We start from the raw sequence: 17358 nt of genomic DNA, 5'->3' as shown, positions 1-17358 counted from the left end.
GTCCCCCACAAATAAAACCGTTTTTCAAAAACTTTTCAATTACGGTAAAATGTGTATCAGCATGAACTTTAATGGTCGAACTGGAAAATGCTCGATATACAGAGACTCCTCCACCTCTCCGACCACCCAAATTGGATTGCATTGTACATAAGTATTCAACAAATGAAAATTGATTCTGACGCGTTGCCATTAATACCCAGATATCCACAGGGGTGTGAGAGACATTTTGTGACTCTATTTCGTTGCAATTAATGCAAAAATCGGGATGAATTCCGGACACTCCGACTTCTGCTAGATATATTTTACCATATTAGTCACTCAAACCGCCCGATTGACATTAAAAGCAATTTAATGTTCACATAATGGCGGTTCATTAATATAATATTAACGATGAGGAGATATTTAAATTCATTCCATCGAATCTCTACTGAAATATTTAGATCCACAGAAGAGAGGCAGAAATTATCTGAAGAGAGCAATTGAAATTCTAGTCTGCGATAATTCATTTTATTTTATTGAACGTTTTTCTGACCTTAACGTAATGACTGCATTAAAGTTTAGGTATTTTTTAGTGAAAAAACAGCCAGTGCAAATGAATGCGACGGTTTCTCTGCGGGTGCATTGTTTTTTCTGTTTCTTTTTATTTCTATCAATTTCATTGGTAGGAAGCTGCCGAATGGGTCCCACCTATTAAAATGTTGAAAAAATATCCTACAGCCCCTATCTTTGTCGCTGACAGCTATACACAACCATATTCTGTATAATAATAATATACAAAACATATTTCCGCATTCTACAACCCTTTCACCCAGTGTCACATGAAAATTGATGATAGAGTAACGAGTTGTCAATTTTATAGAAGAACAATGAGAGGTGGGAAAAAATTGAAGAACAAATGAATGAAAAACAAGTGCATTTGCAATTAAAAATTTCGCAAAACATATAAATATGAAATTCATTTCAATTTTTATTTTTATTCTGAAATAATGATTATTCAATACAATAACAATAATTTTAAAAATTTGGGACATGTCCGCCTGCACTCGTTGGCGATATATCTGCAAGAGATGTAAGATACGTAATAATAAATACATCGATTCATAAAAACTAGCATCTGAAATGTGGTAAAAAGGCAGTGAAACAATATATTTTCCATTCTTCAGAGTGCAAAGTATTGAAAGATAAAAACAAAAAACATTACCTTCATCTTAATCACAATTCAACTAGTAATTTGCAATTCTTTTTTCACCCCGCAAAGAAGGAATAGCTCTTCAATTCTGAGAACAAGTGGACGTGAGCGAAAAAGAAAAGTAAAAAGGAGAATCCGAGGAAAGAATCTTCACCAGTGGGACATCACCACCGCCCCGGGGATTATTACCACCTAACATCCGACGCCTCTTGATTACAAATTGCTTATTATGCCCCTTCCCCCACTTCAAGACCGCAATATTTGGTACTTCTCATCTGTAATTTTCCATGCATAATTTATGGTCAAATTAATGAGCCACAGAATCGAGGATCGGCTTTTGGTGAATTATTTTTAATTATTCGAAATAGAGGGATCCTTCTTTATTTCGCAGGGAGAACATGAGAAGATGAGGAGTAGCTATTTCTCTCTTTTTTTTGCGCACATCGCCGTGTCTTCTCAATGTCTGTATACTCTCTCATTACCCACACTCTACTTGTAGAACGTCGTTATACAGTGGAACACTGGGTTTCCACCCTCCAATCATCCTGTCATTCCGAAAGATTCTCGAGAATTCATGGCCCACGGGGCGGCTCTTTTCGCCCTTTTCGGACGATCGATTACACTGTTGGAATAATTTAACGAGGATTTAATATCACGGATTTTATTGTCTTTCAGAGAGCTCCTAAAGAGCCACCCTAGTACATTTTTTTCACCCAACAACATCACGATCAAATCCATACAAAAATATAAAAATTCAACAACAAAATTATTATAAAACATCATCAGAAAATTTAAATAACTCACTCACCGACAAAACGTTCCCCAGGTCGAATGTTTATTGTCCTCAATACCATTTACAATGTTTGAAGTCGATTGCTCAGATAAACCGACTGACACATAAGTATACACCAGATGAACAATGGACATCGCCCAAGGGTGATTTTTCTCTCTTTTCCTATAAAACTCATCCCCATCCCCTAACCCTCTCATCTCGTGAATCCCGTTGCACGGCTCGTGGATTCCATCATTTTTTTGTCGACGTTATACTTCTATTTTCATTCCGCTCGGCGTTCCGGCATGGGCGATGGGTGCGTCCTGGGGACAAAAAAAAATGTTCAACGTAAAAAAAAAAATTGAAATAGAAAAAAATAAAAAAATAAACAATACACACATAACACCCAACGTGAAACACGATTGATGGGTGAGGCTTGGGGTATTGGTAGAGACGCGAACACGTTTTCGTTTGGACCACGCGAATTTCTGCACCCGTGTAAATGCGTCGAGTGTCGTATAACGTTGGTGTTGTGAGGCTCCAGGCAGAAAGGGAATGTGTCTCGAGGCATGTGTGAAGGGGTTGGATGGATATACACAACGATAACGTGTTTGTATTGGAGTTTGGCCGGAAGGCAGAGCCCCGTTGAAACAGTTTCAATGCCGAATGTGTGTCTGTCCCAATGCATCAACCACTTCGGCCCCTCTTCATCCCTCCAACAACTTTATCCTCTCCACGTCTTTCACCTCTCTCATTTCTCTTCTTTTTCTAGGTGTTCCGGCCAGGAGAGTTTCATTGGGATAGGCTCGTACGTCAATCACAAGTACACAATAAATCAAGTGCTTCATCAAATGTCTTAGCACCTCTATATCTTATCCATTTCTGAGGTAAAACTCACCCTCCAATGAAAACTCACTCGATCACTCAATTAAACACCCTCTGGCATCCACCCCTCACCGAAGACAGCCGCCAACGAGCCCTTAAAAAAATAATTCTAATACCCATCGTCACCAAACCCCATGCCATCCACCGATCATCAACGTTTCCTCAACATTTATGACCCCCATTTTCCATCCCCACATACCACCAACAAAAAAGCACATGAAACAGGTAAAAAGCTATAATGCCATCGGAACTCGTGGATAGCCCCGTTACTGTACAACTCTGTTATACAACCGCTCCCCCACACATGCATAAATTTTTTTTCACGCACGAATCGGCCATTCTTTTGTACCCTTCCCTCTTCCACCCCCTCTGTAGCCACCCTCTGTAGCCACCCTCTCGCCCCCTTGCAATAGACAGAGAGATACCGATGGCTTGGATACAAAAAGGGGGCGAGGGGGAGAACAGGGGGTGGAAAAAAGGGGGTTGGGTGGCTTATTGGTATTGGTAGGTGGCCGTTTCATCCTCGGCCCCGTGCATCAATGTGCGAGTTATATTTTTTCCTCTTTTCCAAGCTTCGAAACGTTATACCCTCAACCGTGTGAGGGGGTGGATGGGAGGTGAGAGGGAGGTGAGAGGGAGGTGAGAGGGTGATGCAAAGGGGGTACCTCTCTCGCGCCTACAATGAACAAAAAAATAGCCATCGAACCCCCTCATTCTCCTCCTCCTGTCCAACCCCGAAAAAAACCTTCTCCTCGTCCTCTCCCTTCTCTCCCACCGTCGGCGTACCGACGATGTCGACCACTGCAGCAGCATTCGTATGCGTGGGTTCGATGGGTATTGATATATTATTCCCAATAGTTCGTGTTCTTTTTTTTTTTATTCACCCAAACCATCGCGCACTCTCCCCGGGTTTTTTTCAATTATAATTCTTTTTCGTATCCAATCAATCATTAGTATTTCCATTGTCCTTCGGTATTTTCATTTGGCGTCGCGCTTTCAAGCCGTGTGACTCCACCAACTCCCTGAATTTGTTTTCTCTCTCTCCAGTGGAAATACCTATGTATGCACTTTTTTTTTTCAGTGTATGTGTACGCCTGAGTATCTGTGCAGGGAGTAAAAAAAATGAGTTGTATATGGGCACCCGTCCCTGTTACTGATGGCGTCGCCACCGATTCGTTAATGCGATTGAATATTAATTTTCACTTTGTCCGGTATAGTGGAGCTTTTTTTGGAAAGGGTAGGGGAGAGAAGAGGGGTACCTCTTCTGTGTTGAGCTTTTTCCGGGCTTTTTGCAATTCCGACGTTGTATGTCAGAGGGTGGGCAAAGGGGTGAGGGGATACTTGTTCCCGTGCTCACTCTTTTGGGGGTTGTCTGTGCCTTTTGCCACTCGGAAAATTTGAAGCGATATATTGACGGCACTTTTATCCGACTAACGCACGGAGACGAGTGATTTTTATTCCGATGTGACGGACTGCAGGAAGATAAAAAAACACCTGAAAAATAAAACCAAGAGAACATTTGGACTCGAATGACACATTAAATTTATTTAACGGTCTTCCTGAATTTTTTCATCCATTAGAAGAAAAAAAAAAACACTGGAATTTTCGGCGGGAAGCTGCGGAATCAACACCAGTAAATCGTCTCAGCCTCAATTCCTGTGCCTCTTCGTTCATTCAGTCGTCAAGTTCCACTTAATAAAACATGCTCCCGGGTCTAACCACTTTCCCGTGCCAACACCATCTTCCATTTCACCTCCTTCACCCTTAACTCCTCTTTTTTCCCGCTATCATGCTTCAACGCCTCTCTACTTTCCTCTTTCATCGCCCACAAAATTTCATTCCTTCTGACTCTTGTTACTACCCCTTGAAAACTTTGAGCGTGAATTTTTTGCGTTGTAAAATTTCCGCGCACGTGCACTTTCTTCTCTCTGTATACTCAGTAAAAGTACATGTATATCTACTTTTTATCCCTCCCCCCCCATCATCCTCATCGCCCCTTATCGCGGGAGTCTAACTGCCACCACTGACGGGACACTCCATAAACTTGGAAATTGTCCTAACAAATACACAACAGCATTATTACCCGCAACTATTTAATTCCCCAAATAATTAATCCACCATCACCTGACAATTTGGCTCTTCCCAATTCTCCCCTTAATTGATTAACAAACAAATAAATGAAGGGTGTGCATTGCCACATTTACGTATAATTGAATAAACTTTTCACTCTGATAAGCCCCACATAGAGCAAAATGCCCAGCAGGTTTGAAAATGAAAAAACAATCCCTAAAAAAAAAGAGGGAAATTTCGTATTTAATTATCTCTCAGATGCACACGCCAAACACACACAGCACCTATGCACATGACCATATACAAGCCAGAGTTGAATCGCCAAAAAAAATCTAAAAACAGCCAAATTCGTTCAGCCTTTCGATTTCTCACGTTCGCTTGCCGATACCAATTTGCTCGGGCGAATAAAAGCGCCAGTGGTGCGGGCTGTTGTGAAGGAGAGAGAATGAAGAGAGGGCTTTATAAAAAAACAAGAAATTAAAAACGAAAAAGAAATGATAAAAAAAAAAATAGAGAAAAATGCGCAGGAACCAGTGGGTTGCAGTCGATCGCGTGTGCCGGCCCGCTATTTCCTCCCGTGTGCATTAAACAATGCGACTTTTTCTCCTCGGGGCGCTCTCTCCCTCTCCAACGGGTTTAGCCCCGGGAAAATGACGTACGACAGGTAAATACGTGGGAGCCACTGCAAAAAGGCGGTGAAAGAGGAAATACAAAAATGAACGGAGGGTTTTATGGAAAAAACCAAAAAAATCTAAAAAAAAGCACAACAACAGAGAACAGAACAACAAGATAAAAAATTTTTTCGTGAATTCCAGATCTGCATAGGTGAGTCTGGAATGGACCGAGAGAAAAAGAGGGAGAGAGAGAGAGCGATGGGGCGTGGACAAACGAGCGGAAAAATGGCGAGGTTTGGAAATGAGATTTGCTTGGTAAACCGACAATTTATCGCAGGTATCTGGCGAGATCGGGCAACCCTTGACGTACCTCTGACCAGAGTTATAATTAATACGCTCACTCGTCACACAGACCAAACGGCCAATATTCATCCTCTTTTCTCTCTTCCCCAATTTTCATCTCCTCCTTTCTCCCTCGATACACGTTAAATGTAGAAAGGACACTGTCCCATGGAATCATATTCGTAGGTCGACACACCAATGGACGGTAACTGGCTCGGCTGATTAACTTTGAATGACTGACGCCGCAAAAACACATTAAAACCTTGAATGAGTACAGATGCAAAATTTGGTTGTTGGGAATCAAGTGACCACAGAGTAAATGGCCTGGCGGTTGCACTGCTCTGCCCATCGGAAGCCCATCAAAATATCCCGACACTGGGTTTATAAAAAAAAAAAAAAACAGAGGACAAGGCTCCAACAGCGACATTGGTATTTCCCGGGGAAGGGGTCGATGGATTCGGTGGTCATCCTGTTGGTTTTCGTTTCAATGGTTGTTGCCATTTTTATCGTCGTCTTATGATCGACAACTGTGCTGTTAGTCAGTTTGGTCAAGTGATTGGAGAATCAGTTATTGAATGAGGGGAAAAGAGTTTTGTGCATTCAATTTCAGAGGTTTTTATTGGATTATTCCAATTACGAGTCGGTAACACATGATCCGACTCCGTGATATCGCCAATTGATTTTTCACAATGGGCATTATTTTGAGGGTTGACTAGTTCTTAGGTGTTATTTTTTTGCTCACCCTCGCTCACATGTTCGCATTCGCTGGTTTGAAAAAAAAAAACATCATTGAATATCCCGCCAAAACCTTGGCATCCGCTGTCTCTAACGCGGAATCCTCCGTTCACCGACAAAAACCACAAATTCCTTACACGTCAACAGTCCCAGATAATTGGACAGACAGTCCCAGATCCCTCGATCTCTCGGCGTGGTTTTTCCCCGGTCTTCGGACACTCACGCGTAATAAATACGTCACAGGACGAGAACAAGATGAATCACCTCGGTCCGCTTAATTTCCCATCTCCTTTCATTGGTAACGATCTCACCAAATGGGGCGACACAAAATGGAGTTCACTTTGAATATCCCCGCGAACCTGTCATAAAACAATCAATTGCCCGGAGGTTAATCCCTTATTGAACTTGGTAGATCGTAAAGCTATCCGTTAAAAATAAAAATGAATATCTCGAAAAATCATTGGAATTCGATTTACCCTGGTATCGAGTGGACCCTGGAATGGCATTGAGAATGGCTTTTAGTGTAACCGAAGACGATACGTTTTTAACAAATAAAAATCATCAACCTCACGTACCGATACAGCCACTTGGCTCTCAACCAATCAGAGCTCACCCAACGACTAATGTATTCAAATGTAAGCGGTAGCAGTGTTTATGTCTTGACATTGCAAATTGTAGCGGCTGCACCATAACTTATAGTAATTGCTTCGAGCCAGAGTAATTATTTATACTCTTGATATAGGCGAAAGGGTCTTACGGTCTGCAGGAGGCTTGCCAGTGTGGCTTTCAAGGTGTGTTTAGTTTTCCTTTTATTAATGTCTTCGTCTAGTTTATTTTTGATGATCAACTCGAATTGATGTGTCATTCTGTCTTCCCATTCCTATTACAACTCAAGCAATAAATCAAACGCACCAAAACTATTGTATCGAATATTGATGATCAAGTCGAGTTCCGGAGTTATCCATTATCCTGTAATCCCTTTTTTTTTAAATTACACTTGTAGAAGTTTGAAGAAGCAATTGAATTTCAACTTCCTGAAGCTCTCAAGTCAGTGCTGCCCCCCATCGTGGAAATGACCAAGTGACTATTGGCGTCATCCTCACGGCAGTCGATAAGTGAAAATTTAATTTCTAATTCTTTATTAGGTGCTCATTGATTTCTTCGTTTATGAATAATTGAATTTCGTATGTAGTGGGAGGATTGGGGGTTTATACTGAATTTTTAACTGATTGAGTACTTCAATCTTCATGAGCTTTTTTGCTTGCCCGGCGACAACCTTTTACTTCCATGATAAATCACGCATTTGTATTGACACAAAGAAATAACACACATGTTGGTTTTCACAAGCTTAGTCGATAAATCAGTTACTATACTAAGGCAGGGGTTGGAAAAGCGTCGGGGGTAGTTTTCTGAGCGTAACAGGTGGTTGAAATTCTTGTTCGTTGCATCTTTTTTTACTCCTTTATCGGTTGGTGAAGAAAAAGAGAGCAATCCCAGTTCACCTAGTCGGGCACGTTTAACGCCTCTTAAAAGAACTCCGTTGGAATTTTTTTTTTTCCTACTTTTTTCTGCGAATAAAAAGAGCTCTCCCACCGGTGAGATTTTAATTCGTTACATTGAAGACAAATATACACTTCTCAAAAATTACTTTATTATCAACGACAATACATTCTTTATCACAAACTTGTAATACTAGGATGGCGTTTAAACTGACCAAAAGTTCTGTCGAAAAATTACATTACTTGTATCCAAAAACATTATTACGCTATGCAATGACACAGTAATTAAGATCAAACATCACATATTTACATCAGTTGTACAATAACTATTGATTACAATTACATTAAAGCTTAAGTCAAGTTTCTGCACTTTGGAAGTATTTCATGTTGTATAAATTCTTGATGAGTAATTATGCAGAATCTGGTTTAATTGAGTGTCTCTCCGTACATTACGACTATCAATAAATACAAAAATCTCACTAGAAAATAATGAATAAATTAGAATACAGCAGTCGCATCGCCCTACCGCTAACAATATTAAATGACCTCAAGGGAATTTAGTCAATGATTAATCGATCGCAACAAACGAAACAAAATAAAAGGGAAAATTACAAAATGAAGTTCAAAAAACAATTTGAAAATTAGCTCTAGAAATGGAATTAAATTCTAATACACCGAGCCTCAACGATCACCAGGGCCTCCACATGTCTCCATTCTGTGACGATCCTGCAACAGGTCCTCCCGGACCCTGCGGACGTCCATTATTTCCCACCCCTAAAAAACCCTGCGCCTTTCCTGATAAATCCTCTGCCGAGACATTATATTCTTCCCTAATTCTGAGCCCAACTGTATTCACAGTGGAGCTTGATGCCTCTTGGTATTTCGCTTTCTTATCCGAAATAGCAAGAAGTCCGTCCGAATGATGTCTTTTGAGACTCTCCCTCTTAGGCGGCACCCGATTATACGTCTTATCCGTGATAACAGACAAGGGCTTCCTCAAGTTCTGAACTTTACCGTTCGCCTCTACCGACTCATAATGAGACATATCCCTTCTCGAAGTTGTGACGTCACTCTTTGGTTCAACGAAGACAGCGATCGGTGATTTGCGATCGCTTGTCGAGCTGATTTGGGACTTTTGAGTTTCGGGTGAGCTCTTCGACGAGGCAGGACTTGCGTCCGGAATTTTAAATCGATGATGATTTGGTGACTCGGTATTTCGGTACTGATGCGCCTCGGAGTGATGGGTCTCTTCTCCAAAGCTGGATGTTGATGTTGATGGACTGAGAAGAGGACTGTGAACCCTGTGCACAGCAGTGAAAGCGGAAGTGCCACCGGCTCTTGAAGGCTCCGTCGACGGTGGGAAAAAGGGAAAATTAGCGGATATTCCAGCAGACTGTGGTACCAACAGTGCAAGCTCGCCTGTTGGTAATCTACTTGGGATGAGCTGTACCCCAGATGGTATTTGAATTCTAGCGCTGCCGTTGTTGTTCTCATCTCCACTGTGAAAGTCACTCTGGAAGCCGACCTTCACCTCTGGAAACAACCTGTCCGGCATGTACGGTACAAAGTGGCTGTAGAATGGTGCCATCTGCTGTAGATTATTCACACAGCTATTGAGATGGGTCACAAGCCGCTGTTTTACCACGGTGTCCACGTTCTCCAGATGATTGACGTACCGGGATACTTCACCGGCGCACTCGGAGAAACCCGAGCGAAATTTTGAAAGAACCGCCGGATCAGTCGCCACTGCTGTATTAAGCTGCTGACGTTGAACTGTCTGGAGATGCTTCACTGTCATCTCTAGGATGTCCGCTTTCTCCAATTTAGAGTGGCGTGCTGGCTGTAATGGAGTAAAAACTATTAATAATCTTTGTGAAATGTTATTGCATGAGGGTGCGTAATCCTCGGGACAAGTCTCCATCCGTGAAAACAGGTAAACCATGAGCTGGGATGAATGAAAGCCATCGTGGGAACCCGTTAAGTTTTTCGTGGGCTAGGAGAATTTTTTTTTTTCCAGAAACGAAAACTGGTCCAAAACGAGGTTATTCTTTAAATTTGGGAAAAAACTTGGGACAGCCCTTTGGCTACCAATGGATTGAGCGTGGGTGAAGGTCCCTCTGGGATTTTTGTGGTGTTCTATTGTGCTCCGAATACTTCTCACTGACACGGCTTAAGGTATTCCTACACGTATAGATGTTTTCACGATGAAACTCTCGGATGGCCGTCCACCTTAACAATAGGCGTGGGAGATGGCCGATCGTCTCGGTTACACACGTTGCTGGTGCGTTAAAGAGTTATTGTCTGTGGGAAATATTCCCGGGATTCATTCATAAAAGAGTGGGCGGTTGCGTATTAAATGTGTACTAGTCTGATGGCACGTTGAATGATTCCACTGGTTTTTCGGTTATTTCAGGTCGACGGGTAATTAACCCCGGGTTTCCTCATTTCCAAGAATAGTGAATTAGGAGTAATTGGGATAATTAGCTATTACGAATTTTGAAATTCATGTGGGATTGGAATTTCGAAAATTCCCTTCGGACATTGAGAGCTGTGGAATATTGGGTGGCGAATTGGCTTTGCGAATTTAAATAATTCTATTTACTCCGGATTTTAGGTGTAAGATGATGACATCATTGTAGTCGGAGTAACGCACCGTAGCGAAACGACAAGAATACCCTTAAGCACCTGCTAATCTTTTCAGAAAGTGGGAGTGTACCTTCTCACCGACAAATCGATGGGAGTCCTTCGAAGGATCTCTCCAAAAATGATACGGTCAACAAAAGGCCCAATCTCACTGGTAACCTGAGCCCATTTTTTTTACCCCCTCTCCACTCTCAATCATCTCTTTTTTTAATAATTACATTGAGGTTCCCACGAATGTGGGGGGCGTTACGTGCGGATCTGGCAGGAAGTCATCTGGATACGCACAACAGAATCCTGTGGTGTACCTCTGGGGCTCTTGGGAATTGATTCCCCGGGGGATTTGAATAATCTCTGGATTCCGCCGAAGGGGTTCAACGTCGGCTCGATTTTCACTCTTTTTCCCCCGATCTTAAGTCAATGTTTGGGCCCGTTTAGTGGAAGTCCACTTGAAAATTAGCTCCCTTGTTACGCGCTTGAGTGGTATTGTTGGGTCGAGCAGAGAACTTGAAGGAAATATGCGTAAAGAGAGAGAGAGAGAGATGAGTTCCCACGGCATGTCGTGGAAAATATTAGAAACAAAGGGCCCTAAAAACAAGGTGCCTCCAAACCAGGAGTGCTAGAGTGTAGACTCTGGCCGTGTCAATATTTGCGGAAGACATTTCCGTTAGAGTGTTTTTGTAGACTATTTGCGAAGATGTTTTTGTCATTTTCGTGTGTTTATTTTTGGGAGTTTAAGCGATGGAGAGAGAAAAATAAAGACACTTACGTCTTTTTTCATAGCCTCGAGGATTAGACTCTTGAGTTCTTCGAGGCATGTATTTATCCTTGCGCGTCTCCTCTTCTCCATTATTGGCTTATTACTCTGAAAGGAGAGAGCGAGAGTGAGATTAATTGTTAATTGAGATTAATTTGGTTTTTCGAAAATCGGATTGATATTATGTGAATGACGAATTATAAGAAATTATTATTAAAATAATATAATTATTGTTCAATTTTAATATGATGCTAATAATAATCATTATTATTATATTACTATTAGAGATAATTATTGTTATTCACTTACTCTTCGCAATTCTGCCTTGGACATGCTCGACTGGGTTTGCGCTTCGAATTCCTCGTCGCTTCCGGACATTTTGTAATTACAGTAATCCACCATTTATTCAATATAACAGCGTAATCACCGCACTATCTCACTTAATAAAATTTTTGTTAAATTCTATTTTTATGATAGAATCTCATAAAAATATGATGAAATATCTTCATGAATGATTTCACACAACAATTCACCACACGTGGTCAGTAAATTTTTCACAGTTATGCAATGAACACAGTAATCCAATGTGATACCTCGGATACTCCTGAGGGTCTCTCCCTGGAGGGTTTGGGGTAGAATGCTGGAGGGTAACTGTTTGACGTTTTCGAATTCGTTGAGGAGTCCGCATGCCGATGCATCCGAGAAATTTTGTGGTGGGGAAAGCATACTTTAGGTTGGTGGAGTATTAAGGGAGAGGGGAGCCCTTTGCCCTAGTCAGACCTGTTGATGTGTGGGAATTTGCACCGAGACTGGGGGGCATTCCCCAGCCACGTGTACTAACAATGGATCTTATCTCATTAACTGATTTTTGTTAATTGAAAAATTACTACGTCACTCAATTTTGAGTATTTAATTGAAATTATTTCTCAGTCACGAAAAAAAAAATCTACAAATATGTAAAACATCTGCTAATTTAATTTTATGTTTCATTTACAAATTATATTATAATATTATATTATATTTAAAAATTGAAAACGAATTTTAAATGATCTGGAGTTATCCGACAATTAAGATGTGGTCAGTGGAAAAAAGGAATAATTGAATTCTGTGGGTGAGCAAAATTTATTCAATGGAGACGATTTTATACAGGCGGATATTGATTTTATTTATATGTTCATGGGAAAATTCAGGAAAATGTATAATCTAAGAGAACGTACAATCAATAATACAATTGCGGTGGGTTCTGCCTACTTTTGACCTACTTGCATGAAAAATGTAAAATACAATTCGCGAAATGAAATAAACGTGTTTATGTAATAGCTCTTATAACACAACCAATTGAATGGCTTGTGTGTGTAATTGTGAATGTACATGTGCGCACGCCAGCCACACGTATGGCGCGCGTACAATTCAGTGAAGTACGAATTCATTCGTCTACGAAAAAATTCCCACAGTCTAAACAGCCGGTCTAATTCATCATTTCACTCGGAATTTTTTCTCCCCCTGTTTAATGAAATTGTGTGAATAGAGATTCCCGCGCAATAAAAAATATTCCCATAACATTATTTTATCTTCAACATTGGAAATATAGAGAATTATTTTTTTACATATCGAATAAAAATTGGTTGATTGTTTAAAAAAAAAATGGCCTCCGGCACGCTTACATTATAAACTCGTCGCCTTAAATAATAAAATCATAAAAATAGTCCAAGTATAAAAATTTGTTGGGTCTTGAAAATCCATAAAAATACGGATATTTATACTGTTTGACAGAATCAGTAAGTGTGCATTTTGAAGAGGCATTTGCCGCAATAAAGAGATAAATTTTTATAGCCACACGATTACGGGGCACTGAAAAACTTCAGGTTGTCTAGGTACCGTGTGCCTGAACCGTGTGCCGTGTGCTCCTCTCCTCAACATTTTTTCGCATTTTTTCTCCAGTTTGTTTTCCTGACAAACCAAAATGATTTATTGTCCCAACTACGAAAATATATTGATATCTATATTTGCACCCATTTGAACTGAGTCGCTAAATTATCGCAGCTAACAATCACGTTTTTTTTTTTTTCAAAACCCATTTTTATTTGTTTTCGTCAGACTCCAACTTCCGGTTGAATACACAAAGAGTTATTGGGGGCACCGTAGGTTTTATTTCCGTTTATTCGAGTTTAATCTTCCCATCGATTTTACGGAATTTCAATGGTTTAGTCCATTCTAGATTTTTTCACGGAACCACTTGATTCTTTACAGGGTGATAATCATCAGTACCTTTTTGTTACAGGAAAAATTATTTTGCAGCTGTGATTTTTGCATTACTGACCGCTCGAAATAATGAGATTTATTATTTATTGTTATCGAAATGTTTTATTCCAATGTCCCAATGGAGCAGATGTGTGCATAAGATTTTTTAATGAATAAAAAAATAGTCAGAATGCAAATGAAATCAAATGAAAAATTGGGGAGTTGAGGTTCCAGCCCCTGTATTTTATTTTAACATGAAAATTTTCCGAAATCGGAAATTTTTCAGGGAAAACCTTGAGTACAATTCCTCCGTATATCGATTGATGCCTATAATCCCCGAAAAGGGATAGAACCGTAATAATGAAATAGTTTATAGTTTTATTTGGGGTACCTCGCACTAAACGCATAATACCCAACGTTAAACTGGATCTTTGTCCCTGAAACTGGTATATTATTGCGTGAGTCCTGGGGTAACCCGGGACGAGTCCCTGAAATTTAGCCAATACTTCCCTCTTCATCCCACAAGCTGATTCTCGTAAGTTCTTTTCAGTTATGAAAATTCCAAACTCGGAGTAGGTAAAAAGTAATAAGTAGTCTTGGAAACCTTGAGAATTTGTTCTGTTTACTTAACCTTCGTAATGAGGTGAGGAAAAAACACCTTGAGTACTTTTAAAAAGCTCATTATTACCGTTCAACGCAACTACAATTGGAAAAATACTGTCACAAAAAAAAAATACAGAATTGACCAAAATTTCAAAAAATTCGTGTCTACGAATTGTAATAATTAGAAAATTCAAATATTTCAATGGATAATTGAGGGGAATTTCATAATTACTTTTTCTGAATTTCTCATCCAAAAATGCATGGCAGAAAAATGGCGGTCCGTTTATCGTAATTAAATCTAATTATGACTAAAAATAATTCAATTCTCCTTTTTGTTTCTACAGAAATGAATACTCTGGTTCTCATGATCTACAATTTCCCATAAATATCGCGGCCGAGCTGTCATAACGGAAGGCCCACGGTCAGATGTCGCGACCTTTCTCATTAACCCGTGAGAGAAAAAAGCCCATAAGACCCTCTCACTTGACCACAAGACTACATCAAGAAACCCGAAGGGGTCTCATGCCTAAAAGATGGAGTTCACTCTCTAAATTTGGAACGCCTACCCCATGCTCTCTTCTTATTTTCATTTTTTTTTCTCCTCTCCATCCTCCGAAAAAAATCCTCGGGACATGCACCTGCAGAGTGCACCCACGCTCCCCGTCTCCTCGGGAAGACGAGATTTTGGTTTTTCTCCATTGAGGAAACATCCTTCCGATATTCATTGAACCTCCACTTCCGCATTTGAGAATCTTTTTTTACATTATATTTCAATTCCCATCCCTCAAAATCCCGTAATTTCCCACGTAACTATACACGCAACACTCTTTTATCGAACATTTGGGGAAGGGGTGGCATTCGAAAATTTTTTCGCTGAATAAAAAAAACCTCCACCCAACATCTGGATACGACCGGGGATGATTTCGTAATAGTAGATTTTTCTATAACGGGGTTCCCATAAAAATTTCGTGGTAAAAAACCTATTACCCCTCATGTTATTAATTTAGTTCCGAAAGAGTTTGTGGGAGTCATTTTTTTAAAAGTGAGGGGGACTAATGAAATCATTGGAAAATCTGTGCGAGGGGAACTGGAAAAGGGTGACATTTTAAAGTCTGTCATTTCGAGTGACTTATAAGTCACACGAGTCTAAATAATTTCCGTTCGGCCAAAAATCGGATATTACCTTGTAATTCTTCATTTCTCGAGAAACGACTAAAATTCGGTTTCCCTAATCTTGTGGCTGTCAAATTACCCGAAAAATCCATAAATTTATGTTCATTGTGAGCCTTCGATATTCACCCTTGCGAACTTGACTAGTGATTCGAGGTCATACCGGCACTAAAACAACAAAATAATCACATCCTCTTCAATAGTCTTCGCATAACTAGAGCTGGGATTCATTGACTCCCAAGCAATCTCATACCTGCACTCTATTCAAGCCTTAAATAATTTCCCTTCAGCAAAAGGATTCAGTTTGCGAGTTTCAACTCTAGCCCCCCTGAGGCACCCCCACAGGGCGGTCCCAATCCAAAACTTTAACTAGAACACTCGGAACAATGAGGCCCGACCATAAAACCGATCCATACACTGTCCCCAATAACTCCAAATTGGGTCAGTGGGGCCCGAAAAATATGAGAATGAGGTCGTGTGGTGGACACACGCACGAAAAATATTCACCATCGGCATCAGGTAAAATATTCATTCCAAAATTCTTTCTCACCTCTCCATTTCCTTTTCCGCATCCTGTCAAAAATCCATTCATTGTCATCAATAAATTTTATTTCAGTCATAAAACGGCCTCGTGCTGTCCAGGAGGCGGGAGGACGTCATTCAATTGATGAAGTAGAGAAATTCGTGGAGTTTTTGTTATTCTTGCAGTTGTTGAATTTATTTGGCAAAAATAATGGATTTTCTCAGTGCATCCCCCTGTTGCAACACACGACGCAATGCCAAGTAAAGAGAGTAAGGAGGGTAAACCTCTATTGATATTACCCCCTTGGAAGAATAAAATGAGAGGGGGAAAATCACCTGGCAGAAGTTCCCACGTTTGGCATTGGCTTCACCCTTTGCCTTCTTCCTAATCGTGATGGTCATAGGACGGAGGCAAAAAAATTGAAGAAAGCGAATGTGGAAATAAAAAGGATAAATCAGGAAGACTCAGACCTCGACTACCTCGTGCATCTATTATGGCCCTGACCGATGGAGAGAGAACTGCGCGTGGCTGACACACGAACAGTCCCCCATCGCCATATTTCGATGTTTTATTGGGATCGAGGTAGTAAAGGAGTCGAGAAATACCGTGTCAGGTATTTACATAGAAAGAACCTCAAACAGTCCCAGTAACTGTTTCCTTTGAGATATCGTGGGAGGTTTCGGGATCTGTGGGAAGATTTTTTCGGCATTTTTCTGACCCTCGGCTCTTCACAGAAATCACATTATTATTCTGTTAATTTTTTGTGGCTCAACGCTTCAGTTAATCATCTTCACTAGAGTTCATTATTTCAAAGACACGTTTCATTTCAATAATGAACAGTTTATTGTAGAGATTTTTTGAAAACTCATCCCGGAACTTTATTATTACACATATTATTGTAAATTTTGTGTATGATCAATTCTCCGTGCCAGATCATGATGAATAATGGATTAGTTATAATTTAAAAAAATGGTTTTAAACGGTTGCCCATATCTGGTAATGTAATCTCCTGAACGCCTTGATGTAACTCAGTCTGGGTGCGACGTAACAAAGTCCAGATTTTTAACACGAGAATCTGCCTACAGCTCCGTAAAAATCATTCGTCGGTCGATCTTTTGGGAAACACGATATGTTTAGTCTCAGAGGGTATCCAAAAAAATTTCTCGGCCCCTAGCCGTGAGACCTTCATCGCCCTGACCCCCTCGTGTTTTTAAATCCTAAAACCGAGTGATTAACGCCCCCCAATGCCGCCCAATTTTTGTTTTTCAATTGCCTCCTTCATTGCCCCTAACAATCACGACATTAGGGTGTCGACAGA

The 17358-nt window shown here is 40.4% G+C and overlaps 1 protein-coding gene across 1 annotated transcript; it reads right to left on the bottom strand.

Moving 5' to 3' along the window:
- Nucleotides 1–8284: 8284 nt before the first annotated feature.
- LOC105273791 (transcription factor HES-1) lies at nt 8285–12119 on the bottom strand. Its single transcript, XM_011316422.1, has 3 exons — nt 11813–12119; nt 11516–11611; nt 8285–9946 (listed from the first exon to the last, which is right to left on the bottom strand). The coding sequence occupies exons 1-3, from the start codon at nt 11903–11905 to the stop codon at nt 8795–8797; spliced, it is 1341 nt and encodes a 446-aa protein (XP_011314724.1). The 5' UTR covers nt 11906–12119; the 3' UTR covers nt 8285–8794.
- Nucleotides 12120–17358: the final 5239 nt, after the last annotated feature.

Source organism: Fopius arisanus, unplaced genomic scaffold, assembly GCF_000806365.1.
Source record: "Fopius arisanus strain USDA-PBARC FA_bdor unplaced genomic scaffold, ASM80636v1 scaffold00007, whole genome shotgun sequence".
In the NCBI taxonomy this organism is placed as follows: domain Eukaryota; kingdom Metazoa; phylum Arthropoda; class Insecta; order Hymenoptera; family Braconidae; genus Fopius; species Fopius arisanus.
This window is presented reverse-complemented; position numbering and strand designations above follow the sequence as displayed.

What these genes read in the sequence shown, in the direction of transcription:
- LOC105273791 (XM_011316422.1), bottom strand. Translation starts at nt 11,905, where the DNA reads ATGGTGGATTACTGTAATTACAAAATGTCCGGAAGCGACGAGGAATTC. An exon ending in CCAAGGCAGAATTGCGAAGA is followed by an intron (nt 11,612 to 11,812) that starts GTAAGTGAATAA and finishes CTCTCCTTTCAG; the next exon opens with AGTAATAAGCCAATAATGGA. An exon ending in TCGAGGCTATGAAAAAAGAC is followed by an intron (nt 9,947 to 11,515) that starts GTAAGTGTCTTT and finishes ACTCCATTACAG; the next exon opens with CCAGCACGCCACTCTAAATT.